The sequence below is a fragment of the Triturus cristatus genome, chromosome 11, assembly GCF_964204655.1.
Source record: "Triturus cristatus chromosome 11, aTriCri1.1, whole genome shotgun sequence".
NCBI classification, from domain to species: Eukaryota; Metazoa; Chordata; class Amphibia; order Caudata; family Salamandridae; genus Triturus; species Triturus cristatus.
Genome location: NC_140594.1, coordinates 208,643,730 through 208,660,596, shown reverse-complemented (window position 1 = coordinate 208,660,596; position 16,867 = coordinate 208,643,730). Strand labels below are relative to the sequence as shown.

General features: G+C 48.7%; 1 protein-coding gene across 3 annotated transcripts in view; it reads right to left on the bottom strand.

Annotated features, from left to right (window-relative positions):
- Positions 1 to 16,867, bottom strand: part of USP30 (ubiquitin specific peptidase 30) — a 302,545-nt gene that overhangs the window by 120,816 nt on the left and 164,862 nt on the right. For all 3 annotated transcript variants that reach the window (XM_085636303.1, XM_085636304.1, XM_085636305.1), the window contains one exon: positions 2,465 to 2,551. In XM_085636303.1, the coding sequence (XP_085492429.1) occupies positions 2,465 to 2,551 (87 nt within the window). The remainder of the gene's footprint in view (positions 1 to 2,464; positions 2,552 to 16,867) is intronic.

The window sequence follows — 16,867 nt, the reverse complement described above, 5'->3', positions numbered from 1 at the left end:
TCGATGTTCGGACCGAGACTAGGTCCGAGAAGTGTGAATAAGTATAATAGTCTGTCGATACCGAACGCAAACAGTACCGACGATACCTAAAGGCTTTTGCCTTAAATAAAGTTTTCCTAACTTGAGCTAAGATAAGCACATCCGAACCCAATGGCGGAAAAAAACAATCTGAGGATGGAGAGGATGCCCATGCGCACTGTAGTCCAGGGGAGGAGCCACCTATCTCGTGATACTTCGAAGACTCTTCCAGGACAACAATGTGCAATCATCCGGACCCAACACTAGGCAGCGATCTATGCACAGATATGAATTCAGCAGCCCACATGCCTCAAACTTTTTGATTGCACCCCAGACCTAGAAATAGCACTTATGAGCCATCCATAGTGACTCAGCACCACAACATCCTCAATCTGGCAAAAGTCTCAAACTGAGGAATCCATAGCTGTCTCAGTTAGAGTAGGCTTACTTTCCTCCCTCAAAATCATCCTTTCCTGAATTCTGTCCTCTATCAAGAAAAGGGTCTTTATCACTCCATAGTTAGGGGTCCTATCTGGCTACCACTGCCGAGACACTGGCCACCACTACAGAGACACTGGCAATAAAAAAAGCATCTGCTGCTAAAACATTGATGCGCTTCCCCAAGGAGTCTCATTTGCCCCATTCTCCATCCATGGGGAAATATGGAGGGTGTTGCAGGACTGCGATCTGCATTTAGCAGCTGTGGAAACTATTGAATTAGCTTAATTTTGATGTAGGATGCGGACAGGAGCAGACTCAGTAGCTACATTTCTTTCCGATGCACAATAAATTTACAGTTGCAGTAAATTGACTTTTTCTTTATTAAAAGAACTTCTTCCCAAACGTGATCATGGATGGGAATTGTTCTAACAGTTCAGTGAGACTGCCCCTTGAAATCAAAAAGAAAAACAACTTTTCCATAGTGGGCACAGGCACGCTGAATCTCTGAGCTGCCTCTACTACCAGATCGGTGGTACGTGCCAATGTATCTGTATAAATAACTAGGAAAAGGGTCCGGACTTGCTGCAATGTGAGCAACAAACCGGTCCCATTCCACATCTTTGTTGTGGAAGCTTGCACTGAGGCCAGCAGCACCCTCTGCATTTTCATTCTTATCATAATAATCACCTGACTATTGTATGCTTATTGCTCTTATCAATAGACACTACTTGAAGATGCAGCATCCTTATCAATAGGAACATTTTCATGCAGCACTTTTGGGAAAGACTGCAGAGAAGCTGGGTTGAAAGGCCTAGAGGATTGAACAGGCGTAGCGCGCTGAGCTGGAGGAGTCGGAGGATTAGGCATGGGACAGAAGACTGTGGAATTGACACAAACTGCAGTTGCAAAGTTTGATAAAATGTGTATCACCCAACTAATAGGCCTTTCTTTGTAACTAACTTATGACCCACCTTTTGCCATTCTTGTTACTATCAAAGACCACAAATATTTACACCCAATATTTCCCAAATTGTCATGATCATATATTTATCACAGTTAATTGTTTAGTGGCTAGTCTTTTCTTCTTGATCTTACAAAAAAACAAAGCATATTCTAATAGGATTCCTATCTCCCAGTGTAGCGCAGTAGGCTAAGCGCCATCTTCAGAGAGCTGCAGGTTAAAGGAATGCTATGACCTTTTTCAAATTTACTGAATGTAATGGCACACTGCATTTCGGATATTGACTTTCAAAGGTTCCCATCCTCACAATAGGGAATGAATCAAGCATATGAGCCTATGAAAGATCCAGTGCTGGATAAAAATGATTTCACAGAATGGTAACTACGATTAGGAATCAGGGGACAATCCTTACCTGATAAATAAAAACTTTCTGATTACAGTATAGGAACAGGCAGTATGATCAGCACTGTTACCATCATGTCTAACAACAACCTAGCAGATTAACCCCACGGATATGTGCGGTAGCCATTTGTAACCCTTTGCTCTCTAATAGCCATAATTGGTTTTATGCAGTCTGAGAATTGTGGCATAGATCGGGTACTTTTATTTGCTGCATACCGGTAGTACTTTAGTTTAAGTTCTGCTTTCTCTCTTTTTCATATAGTTTTTTTTGTCGAATTTTTGTATTAATAATATTTATAATGGATACATACACAGTTTAATATGCACATCAATTTAATACAGCAGTATTAGGTAGGAGATACATATTTGGTTCAGGAACCTGCTGGGTATTACTGTTGATGACCATAACTAAGGATGAGGAGCCCAGTCACCCAACTACAATTTAAGCCAGAGTAGCTTTGTACAACAGAGCAATTGAGCTACTACCATGGCCACTTAGGTAGCACCAGGAAGGGTAGGAGTTCAGACAGGTGGGCTATAACACTGACATCAGAATATTAAGGATTCTTTGTGTATAAATATCTTGAAAGCAAAAACATTGAGTAGACAAAATGAACACAATATTTTCAAATATCTACCTACCTTTGTGCAATTTTCACAGACAACATCTTTTACAGATTCAGAAGAAATAAAATGTTGGAGACAGTGATCCAGTGTCAACGGACGACCCTGCAAGTAGAAACATCATTTTACAGCACAGAAACATATAGTGCAACATAACTGGTAAAACACATTTGTATATTTATGAGCACCACTACAGCTTTGTCAGCATGTTCATCATTGATCATTTTGAATCACTAAGTGTATTAGTTTATAAAGCTTAAAAAAAGACATCTACCTGTAGCTCAACTTTCCTTTAACTTGCCGATTTGCAGTTGTTTCTCAATGTACCATACCGGCATCTTTCAACATGACGTCCGTGCACCTTAGATCTGAAAATCCCCGCAGTGCTTGCTTTTGCCAGGCTCTGCAACCCACCCGCTATGGGTGGCCAACCTCAACAGCGCACAGCTTTCAGATATGCGCATCAGGGTGGGCTGCAGGTCCTAGTTTGCGAGTCAAGCCCCGAGACCCACTCTACATGGGTGGGTAGCCACTCAAAGGAAATGCGCAACATGAAAGCTTTCAAATAAGCACTGTGGTCCCTGTTTAAGTGTCTGTTTACTCGATAGAGAGAACTTGTAGGTGTTCCTCTGGAGAGCAGATTATATTTTTGCATTTTCTGCAATATAAAGGCACACATGGTCATCCCTGTATCAGACTTCTACTTGTTTTTGAAGAACATTAGAAAAAACTCCTTTGTCTTCCTGCTTCTGACACTGGTGCTTCATGTCCGCAAGAAAACCTAATTTGGGACTAAAGCATGAGGTGCTTGATCATGCCAATGTCCCAAATAAGTATAGGCTTGGATGTTGGATTTTCAGCACTTGGTGGAATAATGTGCAAATCCAGGCAAAGGACTATTCATTGGTGTCCGCAGCTTATTAAGTTGTTGGAACCTCAACATCTTTCTCAGCTAGTGGGGGAACTCCTGTGTTGCAGCTTTGCTCTCTTTTCACATTAGTTGTTCACTTTGTTAGACATCTTCCTTTTTATGGCAAAGGATGCAACTATTCTAAAACGGTTCTGTTCTGCACAGAGAGGAACTCAAAATGGTGTCTTATAAAGAGTGGGCTGCTAGTATAACTAGTATGGCCAGGGCAGCCCTGTAGGTAGGCATGGTGGAGTTGGTCACGGGGCTGGTGACCACCCACTGCTCCATAAGGTCATAGACAGTGCACAGCAGGGAATGAAAAAAGTACATCATAGAAACACATTGAATTTCACTGAAAAAAACTTAAACAGTGACTTATGTTTGAGTCTCGAATGCGCGTAATCACTGAAATTCAGCAGTAGCGTGGAGGAATGCACACAACCCATGGCATAACTCACTATGGTTTAAGCCTGAGTAACTTTGTGCAACAGAGCCATTAAGCTATTGAGGGATCAGCCTGACCTACCTGCCTGTATTGACAAAACACATACAATTTAACTGCAGTTAACTGGAGAAGAAAATAACTGTGACTTAGATGGATTTGGGGTACATGACACCACATTTGTCACACAACCTCGAGTTATACTTCGGGGCACCACAGACGGATCCTGTGGGTATCTAAAATGCATCTGTGCACTGCAAGTTCAACAAGGTTTAAAGCCTTAATTCTTTGCAGGGATGCCCCTGGCCACAGCACTCCAGGAATTTTAGAGAAAATGGTAAAATATGAAAAGAAAACAAAGAGGAGCTGCAGATTCGCGTTGCAGTTTGCGAAAAAGGAAACGGACGTCAGTGGCCAAAGGTATGCAATGTATCTATCCAGTGACCTCACTCCTGCATTGCTTCCAGTGCTGAGATGGAGCCAGCACCCCTTCAGGCTTTTGAGAGCTACGAAACGTTTCCGTATCCAGTCCACACGGGTGGCGTCTCTTGATTTTGGGGGGCCCCACAACGAAGTACGTGGTCATCATGTGGTTTTACGGTCTTGTATGGATCAAATGATCTCCTTAATTTCTCTCTAATGTCCAAAGCCTCCGAAACTGATGTCTGCAGTTAGCCCTGTCTTCCTTGGTGTACTTGTGTCTCCAAGAGTAAGTGGGTGAGCAGTCAAGACTTTAAGAGTAATTAGAATTTTTAGGAGCAGGTACTTAGAACAATAAATACACCAAATAATGTTTAATCTAAAATAAGTACCAAACATACTCACACACTTTCATAAAGAAATCTAAACCAGACACTGCCCATTGTTACATTAATTAACAGTCAATAAGGGGGGAGGGGGGGGGGGGGTAGAGTCAGAGTGGGAAGGGTAACAAAGGGTAACCTCAACAGCGCACAGCTTTCAGATATGCGCATCAGGGTGGGCTGCAGGTCCTAGTTTGCGAGTCAAGCCCCGAGACCCACTCTACATGGGTGGGTAGCCACTCAAAGGAAATGCGCAACATGAAAGCTTTCAAATAAGCACTGTGGTCCCTGTTTAAGTGTCTGTTTACTCGATAGAGAGAACTTGTAGGTGTTCCTCTGGAGAGCAGATTATATTTTTGCATTTTCTGCAATATAAAGGCACACATGGTCATCCCTGTATCAGACTTCTACTTGTTTTTGAAGAACATTAGAAAAAACTCCTTTGTCTTCCTGCTTCTGACACTGGTGCTTCATGTCCGCAAGAAAACCTAATTTGGGACTAAAGCATGAGGTGCTTGATCATGCCAATGTCCCAAATAAGTATAGGCTTGGATGTTGGATTTTCAGCGCTTGGTGGAATAATGTGCAAATCCAGGCGAAGGACTATTCATTGGTGTCCGCAGCTTATTAAGTTGTTGGAACCTCAACATCTTTCTCAGCTAGTGGGGGAACTCCTGTGTTGCAGCTTTGCTCTCTTTTCACATTAGTTGTTCACTTTGTTAGACATCTTCCTTTTTATGGCAAAGGATGCAACTATTCTAAAACGGTTCTGTTCTGCACAGAGAGGAACTCAAAATGGTGTCTTATAAAGAGTGGGCTGCTAGTATAACTAGTATGGCCAGGGCAGCCCTGTAGGTAGGCATGGTGGAGTTGGTCACGGGGCTGGTGACCACCCACTGCTCCATAAGGTCATAGACGGTGCACAGCAGGGAATGAAAAAAGTACATCATAGAAACACATTGAATTTCACTGAAAAAAACTTAAACAGTGACTTATGTTTGAGTCTCGAATGCGCGTAATCACTGAAATTCAGCAGTAGCGTGGAGGAATGCACACAACCCATGGCATAACTCACTATGGTTTAAGCCTGAGTAACTTTGTGCAACAGAGCCATTAAGCTATTGAGGGATCAGCCTGACCTACCTGCCTGTATTGACAAAACACATACAATTTAACTGCAGTTAACTGGAGAAGAAAATAACTGTGACTTAGATGGATTTGGGGTACATGACACCACATTTGTCACACAACCTCGAGTTATACTTCGGGGCACCACAGACGGATCCTGTGGGTATCTAAAATGCATCTGTGCACTGCAAGTTCAACAAGGTTTAAAGCCTTAATTCTTTGCAGGGATGCCCCTGGCCACAGCACTCCAGGAATTTTAGAGAAAATGGTAAAATATGAAAAGAAAACAAAGAGGAGCTGCAGATTCGCGTTGCAGTTTGCGAAAAAGGAAACGGACGTCAGTGGCCAAAGGTATGCAATGTATCTATCCAGTGACCTCACTCCTGCATTGCTTCCAGTGCTGAGATGGAGCCAGCACCCCTTCAGGCTTTTGAGAGCTACGAAACGTTTCCGTATCCAGTCCACACGGGTGGCGTCTCTTGATTTTGGGGGGCCCCACAACGAAGTACGTGGTCATCATGTGGTTTTACGGTCTTGTATGGATCAAATGATCTCCTTAATTTCTCTCTAATGTCCAAAGCCTCCGAAACTGATGTCTGCAGTTAGCCCTGTCTTCCTTGGTGTACTTGTGTCTCCAAGAGTAAGTGGGTGAGCAGTCAAGACTTTAAGAGTAATTAGAATTTTTAGGAGCAGGTACTTAGAACAATAAATACACCAAATAATGTTTAATCTAAAATAAGTACCAAACATACTCACACACTTTCATAAAGAAATCTAAACCAGACACTGCCCATTGTTACATTAATTAACAGTCAATAAGGGGGGAGGGGGGGGGGTAGAGTCAGAGTGGGAAGGGTAACAAAGGGTAACCTCAACAGCGCACAGCTTTCAGATATGCGCATCAGGGTGGGCTGCAGGTCCTAGTTTGCGAGTCAAGCCCCGAGACCCACTCTACATGGGTGGGTAGCCACTCAAAGGAAATGCGCAACATGAAAGCTTTCAAATAAGCACTGTGGTCCCTGTTTAAGTGTCTGTTTACTCGATAGAGAGAACTTGTAGGTGTTCCTCTGGAGAGCAGATTATATTTTTGCATTTTCTGCAATATAAAGGCACACATGGTCATCCCTGTATCAGACTTCTACTTGTTTTTGAAGAACATTAGAAAAAACTCCTTTGTCTTCCTGCTTCTGACACTGGTGCTTCATGTCCGCAAGAAAACCTAATTTGGGACTAAAGCATGAGGTGCTTGATCATGCCAATGTCCCAAATAAGTATAGGCTTGGATGTTGGATTTTCAGCGCTTGGTGGAATAATGTGCAAATCCAGGCGAAGGACTATTCATTGGTGTCCGCAGCTTATTAAGTTGTTGGAACCTCAACATCTTTCTCAGCTAGTGGGGGAACTCCTGTGTTGCAGCTTTGCTCTCTTTTCACATTAGTTGTTCACTTTGTTAGACATCTTCCTTTTTATGGCAAAGGATGCAACTATTCTAAAACGGTTCTGTTCTGCACAGAGAGGAACTCAAAATGGTGTCTTATAAAGAGTGGGCTGCTAGTATAACTAGTATGGCCAGGGCAGCCCTGTAGGTAGGCATGGTGGAGTTGGTCACGGGGCTGGTGACCACCCACTGCTCCATAAGGTCATAGACGGTGCACAGCAGGGAATGAAAAAAGTACATCATAGAAACACATTGAATTTCACTGAAAAAAACTTAAACAGTGACTTATGTTTGAGTCTCGAATGCGCGTAATCACTGAAATTCAGCAGTAGCGTGGAGGAATGCACACAGCCCATGGCATAACTCACTATGGTTTAAGCCTGAGTAACTTTGTGCAACAGAGCCATTAAGCTATTGAGGGATCAGCCTGACCTACCTGCCTGTATTGACAAAACACATACAATTTAACTGCAGTTAACTGGAGAAGAAAATAACTGTGACTTAGATGGATTTGGGGTACATGACACCACATTTGTCACACAACCTCGAGTTATACTTCGGGGCACCACAGACGGATCCTGTGGGTATCTAAAATGCATCTGTGCACTGCAAGTTCAACAAGGTTTAAAGCCTTAATTCTTTGCAGGGATGCCCCTGGCCACAGCACTCCAGGAATTTTAGAGAAAATGGTAAAATATGAAAAGAAAACAAAGAGGAGCTGCAGATTTGCGTTGCAGTTTGCGAAAAAGGGAACGGACGTCAGTGGCCAAAGGTATGCAATGTATCTATCCAGTGACCTCACTCCTGCATTGCTTCCAGTGCTGAGATGGAGCCAGCACCCCTTCAGGCTTTTGAGAGCTACGAAACGTTTCCGTATCCAGTCCACACGGGTGGCGTCTCTTGATTTTGGGGGGCCCCACAACGAAGTACGTGGTCATCATGTGGTTTTACGGTCTTGTATGGATCAAATGATCTCCTTAATTTCTCTCTAATGTCCAAAGCCTCCGAAACTGATGTCTGCAGTTAGCCCTGTCTTCCTTGGTGTACTTGTGTCTCCAAGAGTAAGTGGGTGAGCAGTCAAGACTTTAAGAGTAATTAGAATTTTTAGGAGCAGGTACTTAGAACAATAAATACACCAAATAATGTTTAATCTAAAATAAGTACCAAACATACTCACACACTTTCATAAAGAAATCTAAACCAGACACTGCCCATTGTTACATTAATTAACAGTCAATAAGGGGGGCGGGGGGGGGGGGGGTAGAGTCAGAGTGGGAAGGGTAACAAAGTGATGATAGTTGTTGCATTTTTCTCCTTTTTAGAGCACAAGCTCCTGGCTGGATGGACAGATGTAGACAATAGTTTGGGTATTCTAAGCAATATAAAATACCGTTAAACCTAAAATACCAACAAAACAAAACCTGAAGGACCCAGCACCTTCACTGGCTTGCCTTTAGTCTAACATGTTTAAATCACTATAGAAGTGCTAAAATTACGTATTCAGTCTTTAGGCACAAAATTCTTTTATGGTCAGCAATTGTGAGCACCTGGAAAAACATAGCTTTAATCAGATTCTTGGAGATCTGGATATGCTCTAAAGGTAAACTACAGTAAGAACAAGTTACTTACCTTCGGTAACGATGTATCTGTAAGAAACATTAGTTAGTTAGATTCCTCACCTTACCTTAGAATATCCCCAGGCGTCAGACTGGATCCGGAAGATTTTTCGTCAGCAATACCCCTTGCGCGTCGCTAGGCGTCGTCTGCGGCTCCGCGTCCGTCGTCGGCGTCGTGCGCCGGGATGACGTCGTCGGAGTACTTAGACGCCGCCCTCGCGCGCTGACGTCAGTTCTTGTACATAGCCTTCCGCGCCAGGAACGCAGAGCCATGCAAAGACCGACACTGGTGCCAAAAATACAATCTAGGGGCCTGAAAGGACAACCTTAACCCTAGATGTCAGTTCGCAGAACGGGGAGGATGGGTGGGTCGGTGAGGAATCTAACTAACTAATGTTTCTTACAGATACATCGTTACCGAAGGTAAGTAACTTGTTCATCTGAAAGAAACACGTTAGTTAGATTCCTCACCTTAGAATAGATACCCAAGCAATACCATCCCCGGTGGTGGGTCTGCGAACCAAGATCACACCAGAAAGTCCTGGAGGACAGAACGGCCAAAGAAGCCATCCCTCCGGACTTGGCTGTCAAGGCAATAATGCCTGGCAAACGTGTGTAGCGAAGCCCACGTCGCCGCCTGACAGATGTCCTGCAAAGGGACTCCCCGTCCCAAGGCAGTAGTAGCCGCCGTGGCCCGAGTAGAATGGGCGCGCAGCCCAGCAGGAGGGTCCTTTTTAGCCAAGGAATAGCAAATTTTTATACACAAAACGACCCACCGAGAGATGGTCCGTTTGTGCACAGCTTTCCCCTTCTTAGCGCCCACGTACCCAACAAAAAGCTGGTCGTCCACCCGGAACTGTTTTGTGCGGTCCAGATAAAAGGAGAGCGCACGTTTTGGGTCCAGACGGTGGAGCCTCTCTTCCTCTTTGGAAGGATGCGGAGGCGGAAAGAAGGTGGGCAAGGTGACAGACTGCCCAAGGTGAAATGGAGTCACCACTTTAGGAAGAAAGGAGGGACGAGGCCGAAGGACAACCTTGTCCGGATGAACAGACAGAAAAGGAGGCTTTGAAGATAAAGCCTGGAGCTCACTCACCCGTCTAGCCGAGGTGATGGCTACCAGAAAAGCAGTCTTAAGAGTCAGAAGACGAAGAGGGCAATTGTGAAGAGGCTCGAAGGGAGCGCACATCAAGAATGTCAAGACCAGATTCAAGTCCCACTGAGGCATTACAAAAGGGACCGGAGGGAACGTATGTGTAATGCCTTTGAGAAAGCGTGTAACCACAGGGGACTTGAAAAGAGAAGGCTGATCAGGAAGCCGCAAGAAGGCGGAGATGGCAGCAAGATAACCTTTCAGGGTGCCCAGGGCAGAGCCCTGCCGGGCCAGAGAAAGAAGAAAGAGGAGAACCTCAGAAAGAGGGGCGGAAAGGGGATCCACAGCCTTTGCTGTGCACCATGCCACAAATTTGTTCCACCGGCAGGCGTATACCGACTTTGTGGAGGGACGCCTGGCTGCCAGAATGATATCACAGACTTCAGGAGGCAAGTCAAATGGCATCAACTGCCGCCGCTCAATCTCCACGCATGGAGGTGGAGGCTGGACAGGTTCGGGTGGAGGACCGTCCCCTGCTGCTGCGACAGAAGATCCTCCCGAAGGGGCAGACGAATCGGGGGATCGGTCAACATACTGAGTAGCTCGGGATACCAGTATCTTCGTGCCCAATCCGGAGCCACCAAGATGACTTGGGCCCGGTCGTGCCTGATCTTCTTCAGCACTCTGGGCAGAAGTGGTATAGGCGGAAAGGCGTACAACAGACCGCAACTCCACTCGTGACGAAAAGCGTCGCCGAGCGAGTGCCGCCTTGGAAATTCCAACGCGCAGAACTGCTGACATTGCGCGTTCTCTTCGGTGGCGAATAGATCTAACCAAGGCTCTCCCCACTGCTGAAAGAGGCCTTGCGCCACTTCGGAGTTCAGACGCCATTCGTGATCCATCATGCACCGGCGGCTGAGTTCGTCTGCTCTGGCGTTCAGAGAGCCCGCCAGATGTTGAACCACCAGGGTGACGCCCTGGTGTTCCAGCCATGTCCAGAGGCGCAGAGCCTCCTGACAAAGGGTCCACGACCCCACCCCGCCCTGTTTGTTGCAATACCACATGGCGGTGGTGTTGTCCGTGAACACCTGCACGACACTTCCCCTGACAGAGGGAAGGAAGGCTTTCAGTGCAAGCCGGATCGCTCTCAACTCCAACAGGTTGATGTGGAGACGAGACTCCGCCGGAGACCAGAGGCCTCTGATCTCCGCCTCTCCCATATGGCCACCCCATCCCAGGAGGGACGCATCCGTCACCACGACATGCTCCGGTTGGGGAAGGGAGAGGCTCTTGCCCTTGACCCACTCGCGGTCCGTGAGCCACCACTGCAACTGTTGTGCAGTGCCCTCCGAGATCAAGACATGGTCGGACAGGTTGCCGTGATGCTGGGCCCACTGAAACTTCAGGTCCCACTGCAGAGCCCGCATGCGCCGCCTGGCGTGATGCACTAGTAGGATGCAGGAGGCCATCAGCCCCAGAAGCCGCAACACTAGCCTGACCGAAACCCGGGATAGAGGCCGAAAGATGAGAATCAGGGCCCGTATATCCCGGACCCGCTGTTCCGGTGGATGGACCCGGAACTGCGCCGAATCGAGAACCGCTCCGATGAAGAGGAGCTTCTGAGAGGGACTCAGGTGTGACTTCGGCACGTTGATGGAAAACCCCAGCAAATGCAGGAGATCCGCCGTAGTCTGGAGGTGGGAGACGACTGCCTGGGGCGAGCCCGCCTTCAACAACCAGTCGTCGAGATAGGGGAAGACTGGAACCCCTGATCTGCGCAGATGAGCTGCGACCACCGCCATCACTTTCGTGAACACCCGAGGGGCACTGGTGAGGCCGAAGGGGAGCACGGTAAACTGAAAGTGCTCTTGGCCCACCGTGAACCGCAGGTAACGCCGGTGGGCCGGCAGGACGGGGATGTGGAAATATGCGTCCTGCAAGTCCAACGCTACCATCCAGTCTCCAGGGTCTAGGGCAGCTAAAACCTGAGCCAACGTTAGCATCTTGAACCTTTCCTTTCGGAGGAAGGCATTGACGTTCCGGAGGTCCAAGATAGGGCGTAGGCCCCCCTTGCCCTTCTTGGGAACCAGAAAGTAGTGGGAATAACAACCACGACCTACTTCTGGACTCGGAACGCGCTCGACGGCCCCCTTGGCCAAGAGAGCCGAAACTTCCTCGCGGAGAAGATTCAAATGATCCCCCGAGATACGGTGGTGCTGCGGTGGCATGGCTGGAGGGGTCGTCTCGAAGGGGAGGGAGTAGCCCCTTCGGACGATTTGCAGCACCCACCTGTCCGATGTTATGGACCGCCAGTGGAGCAGGTGATGGCGAACTCTGCCGCCCACTGGCGTGGTATGGGCCTGAAAGCTCGGACTAGGAGGGCTTTGAGGCGGATGCTGCAGGGGTGGAAGTGGGCTGACCACGTCGGCCTCCATTTCCGCCACGGCGGAAGCCACGTCCACGACCGCGCGCAGGTTGGTTCTGCGGCTGGTGGCTTTGCGGACGTGAGGAGGCGCCCCTTCCTTGGCCACGAAAGGGGCGAAAAGCGGAGGTGTGCGCCCGCGGAGCCGAGAGGCCCAAGGACTTGGCCGTAGCCCGGGAGTCCTTAAAGCGGTTCAGCGCACTGTCCGCCTTCTCACCAAACAGGCGAGTGCCATCAAAGGGCATGTCCATGAGGGTGGTCTGGACATCCCCGGAAAATGACGTGGACCGCATCCAGGCGTGGCGGCGGAGCGCCACCGTGGTTGAAATCGCCCGACCCAGCGAGTCCGTGGTGTCAAGCCCACAGCGTATGGCGTGCCGTGCTGCATCCCTCCCATCGGCCAAAGCCTGGGTAAGACGCGTCCGGACCTCCTCCGGACACAGGGGCAGCACGTCCTCCACCGTATCCCACAGGGAATGGGAATAACGGTCCAAGAGACAGGCGGTATTTAAGGACCGCAGGCCCAAACTAAGGGACGAGAACAGTTTCTTGCCAAACTGCTCGAGTCTCTTGGAATCCCGGTCCGGCGGAGCGGTCGGGAAGGAGGATTGGGAGGTAGAGGCCTGGATAACCAGACTCTCGGGGGTGGGGTGTTGGGACAGGAAACTGGGGTCGCCCGGAGCAGGGCGGTGGCGCCTGGCAACGTTCCTATCCACAGGAGGAACTGTGGAGGGCTTGGACCAGGTGCCCTGCAGAACGTCAGTGAGGGCCTCGTTGAACGGCAGCAGAGGCTCAGTGGAGCTTGCTGAGGTTTGAAGCACCTCAGTGAGGATGTTAGTCCTCACAGCCACGGCAGGCAACTCGAGCCCAAGGGCCTCGGCCGCCTTGCGCAGCACCACAGAAAATGCTGCACCCTCCTCCGAAGCCACGGTCGGAGGAGAAGTGAATCCAGTGTCTGGCGAGGTGTCCAGCCCACTGGCCTCCCCCAGTTCATCTGCCCAGTCCTGAGAAAGCTGTGACTGAACAGCCAGAGGGTCCTCGAACCCCTCCCAGTCGCCCCCTCCTTCCGATTCCTGATAAACAGGAGGAATGATCGGAACCGGACTGTAGAGATGGTAGGACTCAAGCGGCGTCGGATGCGGCGTCGGTCGACGCCGCACCGGCGCCGGGTCCGGATGAGGGCTAAACTGGGGTGTCGGCGTCAAAGGCGTCGGCGGCGCCGGTGACGGCGTCGGTGGTTCAGGCGTCGGCGCCGGTGGAGGAGTGACTAGGTCAACCGGCGTCGACTGGGGCCCAGGCATGGGCCCCGCGGGGACCTGCGGCGTCGAGACCGGAGTCGTCGACGGCGCCGGGGCCGGAGCCGCCGGCACGCGAGGTCGCCCAGTCGAGTCCGCGGGGCCCGAAGGCGCGCCAGCGGGCGTCGACGGCGGGGCCAGGCTCCTCATGGCCGAGAGGAAGGCACTGATCTCCGCCGGCGCCGCGTCAGTCCCAGGGACCGGAAGGTATGGGGGCGGACGCGGCACCTGCGGCTCCGCCGGAGCCGCGGGGGTGGAACCACCCTGACCCTCGGCCGAGTCGCGCGACCGGCGAGGGGAGTCCGAAGAGCGATGTCGCCTCTTGGACTTCTTTGAGCGTTTGGACTTACCCGACGACTTGGAGCCGGACGATCGATGGCGTCGGCTAGGGCTCCGCGAGCGATCCTTGGACCTCCTCCTGGACCGGGATCGCGCACGACGCGGAGCCGAGTGGCGAAGCTCGAGAAGCTTGCGGGACCGCTCCCGCCTAGCCTTCGAAGTCAGGGCCTGACAGTCGTTGCACGACTCCGCGTCGTGGTCGGGGCCTAAGCAGTAGAGGCACCGGCGGTGGTGATCGGTCACCGACATCAGTCGATGACAATCCTCGCAAGCCTTGAACCCAGGCATCCTACCGGCACCAGATGTCGACAGACAAGGATCAAAAATGATCAAAAAAGATTTAGTCAAAAAAGACTAAAAGGGGTAGCTCTCCCGGATCTGCGCTTACTGGCGCGGAAAAAAGAAGAACTGACGTCAGCGCGCGAGGGCGGCGTCTAAGTACTCCGACGACGTCATCCCGGCGCACGACGCCGACGACGGACGCGGAGCCGCAGACGACGCCTAGCGACGCGCAAGGGGTATTGCTGACGAAAAATCTTCCGGATCCAGTCTGACGCCTGGGGATATTCTAAGGTAAGGTGAGGAATCTAACTAACGTGTTTCTTTCAGATTCAATGAACACTAACATTTATCTCGGACGTCTGGCTATTAGATAGTAAAGGAGGGGTTTGACCAGCCAGCAAGTTGAGCTAAAACTGTGGAGGTCCTCCCAAAACGGATCCAAACCTGTACTAAAGTAAAATACTGATTAAATGGGCACTGTGGAACTTTCTCAAGCTCTCCAGAATCCCAGTATTGGTAAAAGAAAGTGGTGAGGGAACAAGAACCGGTTGCTTGTTAACAACTGACCACCGTCCCAAGGTTGTCTGGGGATGCTCAGTGTAAATGGTACTTCGCGATCAGCACCTACAAATGATGGTCAATTCAACCGGCTTCTATCTTGGTTCTCAACATCAGAGATCTTTCTGCATCAGAAGAACCCCACATGACCAAGTTCTCCCAAAAGAGCAGAGAATTACCTTATTTTTTGGGTTCTGCTAAATTTTCAGCCTTTGCAATTTGGACACTAACTCACAGGACCTGAATATAATTATGTCAGGCTGGAATAGCAAATGGATGCATCACCAAATATTCAGTGGAAAGAGAGCAACTTTGAATTCCTCCCAGGTCAACAACATTCGGATACAGGAACAAAATAAGTTACATCCAACTGCCTGGTGGAAGTCAGAAGGCAATGCAATGTCACTCAGGTCACACTCCACACACAACTCGTAGTCAAGGTTAGTGTAGATCAATAAGCTAGCTAGGAATAGCCACTACCCTGGAGTTCGCCTGCACACCTCTGTTTAATCGTTTAACTAGGTCACATGTAACGCAGTCCTTTACTAATTATCAAAAGCCTGTGGTGGCTAAATCCATAGTTGTGCCTATGATCTCTCATGACACTTTGTCTCCCTCCAGGATCATAGCTTTCACTTCTTTCTACTTTTCCACTGACAGATGTTCCAGAATGGAGTTCAGATCAGACCACATTTGCCTGTTATACCTTCAGAATATGGCTAAAGCATAGGACGCTCTGACAGCTGTGGCCACCATAGCCAAAACTCATTTCCCACATTAACCAGTCTCATTCCCTCCTTATCAGGGGATGCAGAACAAGGGGTAGAAGAGTTTTACCATATTTTGAGCTGCCTGCATGAGCACTAAGTTAGGTTCAGGATGACCTATGAGGCATGCTGGAGAATTCTCAGGGGCTCTATATTTTAAGTTCAAGTGGAGAATGGCAGTCACTTGCTACAGTTGGGTTTTACATACCCTCTGCCCATACGGACCCTCTTGTTGCTTCTTTGACGTTGTATAAAAAGCAATCAGTAGATCCAAGAGCCAATAGTAGGACAGAAGGTCAAGTTGATGCCGTCTCTAGCAGTGCAAGAAAACCTCCACTATCGCTCGTAGTGATTTTGCCAGAGGTGGGGTAGACGGGGAAGATCTAGAGGTGACAATCATTCCATTCATTGAGTAGACAGCCAAGGTAAGGGTTTTAGTGCACAGGAAGTAATGGTGCTCAGCAAATTTACCTTCTGTGTAAATGAGTGAACTGGTGGATATGGTGCTAACCAGGAAGGGTAGACCGTTGTAACCCCTTGATGTGTGTAGGGAGGACCCTACAGCAAAACAGTATAGCTATATCCTGGGCACACATACATAATAAAACAAGTTTATACAAGAGTTGACGTAAACATATGTACAGAGTTATTGAGTTTATGCTGTATATTCTTTTATTGTGGTGAAGACGCAACCAGCCAACACGTGTTTCGTCAGGGAAAAGTAGTCCCACGACTTCTTCAGGGCTGTGGAGAGTTGCGTGAACTCAGTGAAGTCCCCAAGCCGGTGATAATTCCAACCCGGACGAGTAAGAGTATAGATTGTAGGATTTCAGGAAAGAAGGGAGTAAATCGTCTGGAAAGATTCTCAGTGGTACATCGTATTCAGAAAGCCGGTGATAATTCCAACACGGCAGTCCTAAAACGTAATCAGTGGTGAAACGTAAATGTCCTATGATGATCTTTGTTAAAGTATCCAATCCAAAGGTGCCGCGAGTAAGCAATCTATTGTATTCGACTCAATATCAATTATAGTTATTGGGAGTGAATGTCTCCCAGCGTTACGAATATAGGTCAAAACGAAGGAAATGTCGGGGCTGAACACGTGTGTGTGTTCCCCATGTCCTTTTGAGTATCAAAGAAGCAGCACGTCCTGTCTGCACCGATTCCGTCGTAGGTTTGTAATGCCGTTCCTGGATCTCAACGTCAGACTGAATAATGCCCAGTTGAGTACCACTCTCTATAAGAAACCTACTGACAGGAATAGTCTGTTACTATACCTGGCAGCGCCGGGACGCCTCTTTGCTGAGGCAGCTGTGCGCTATATAAACTCA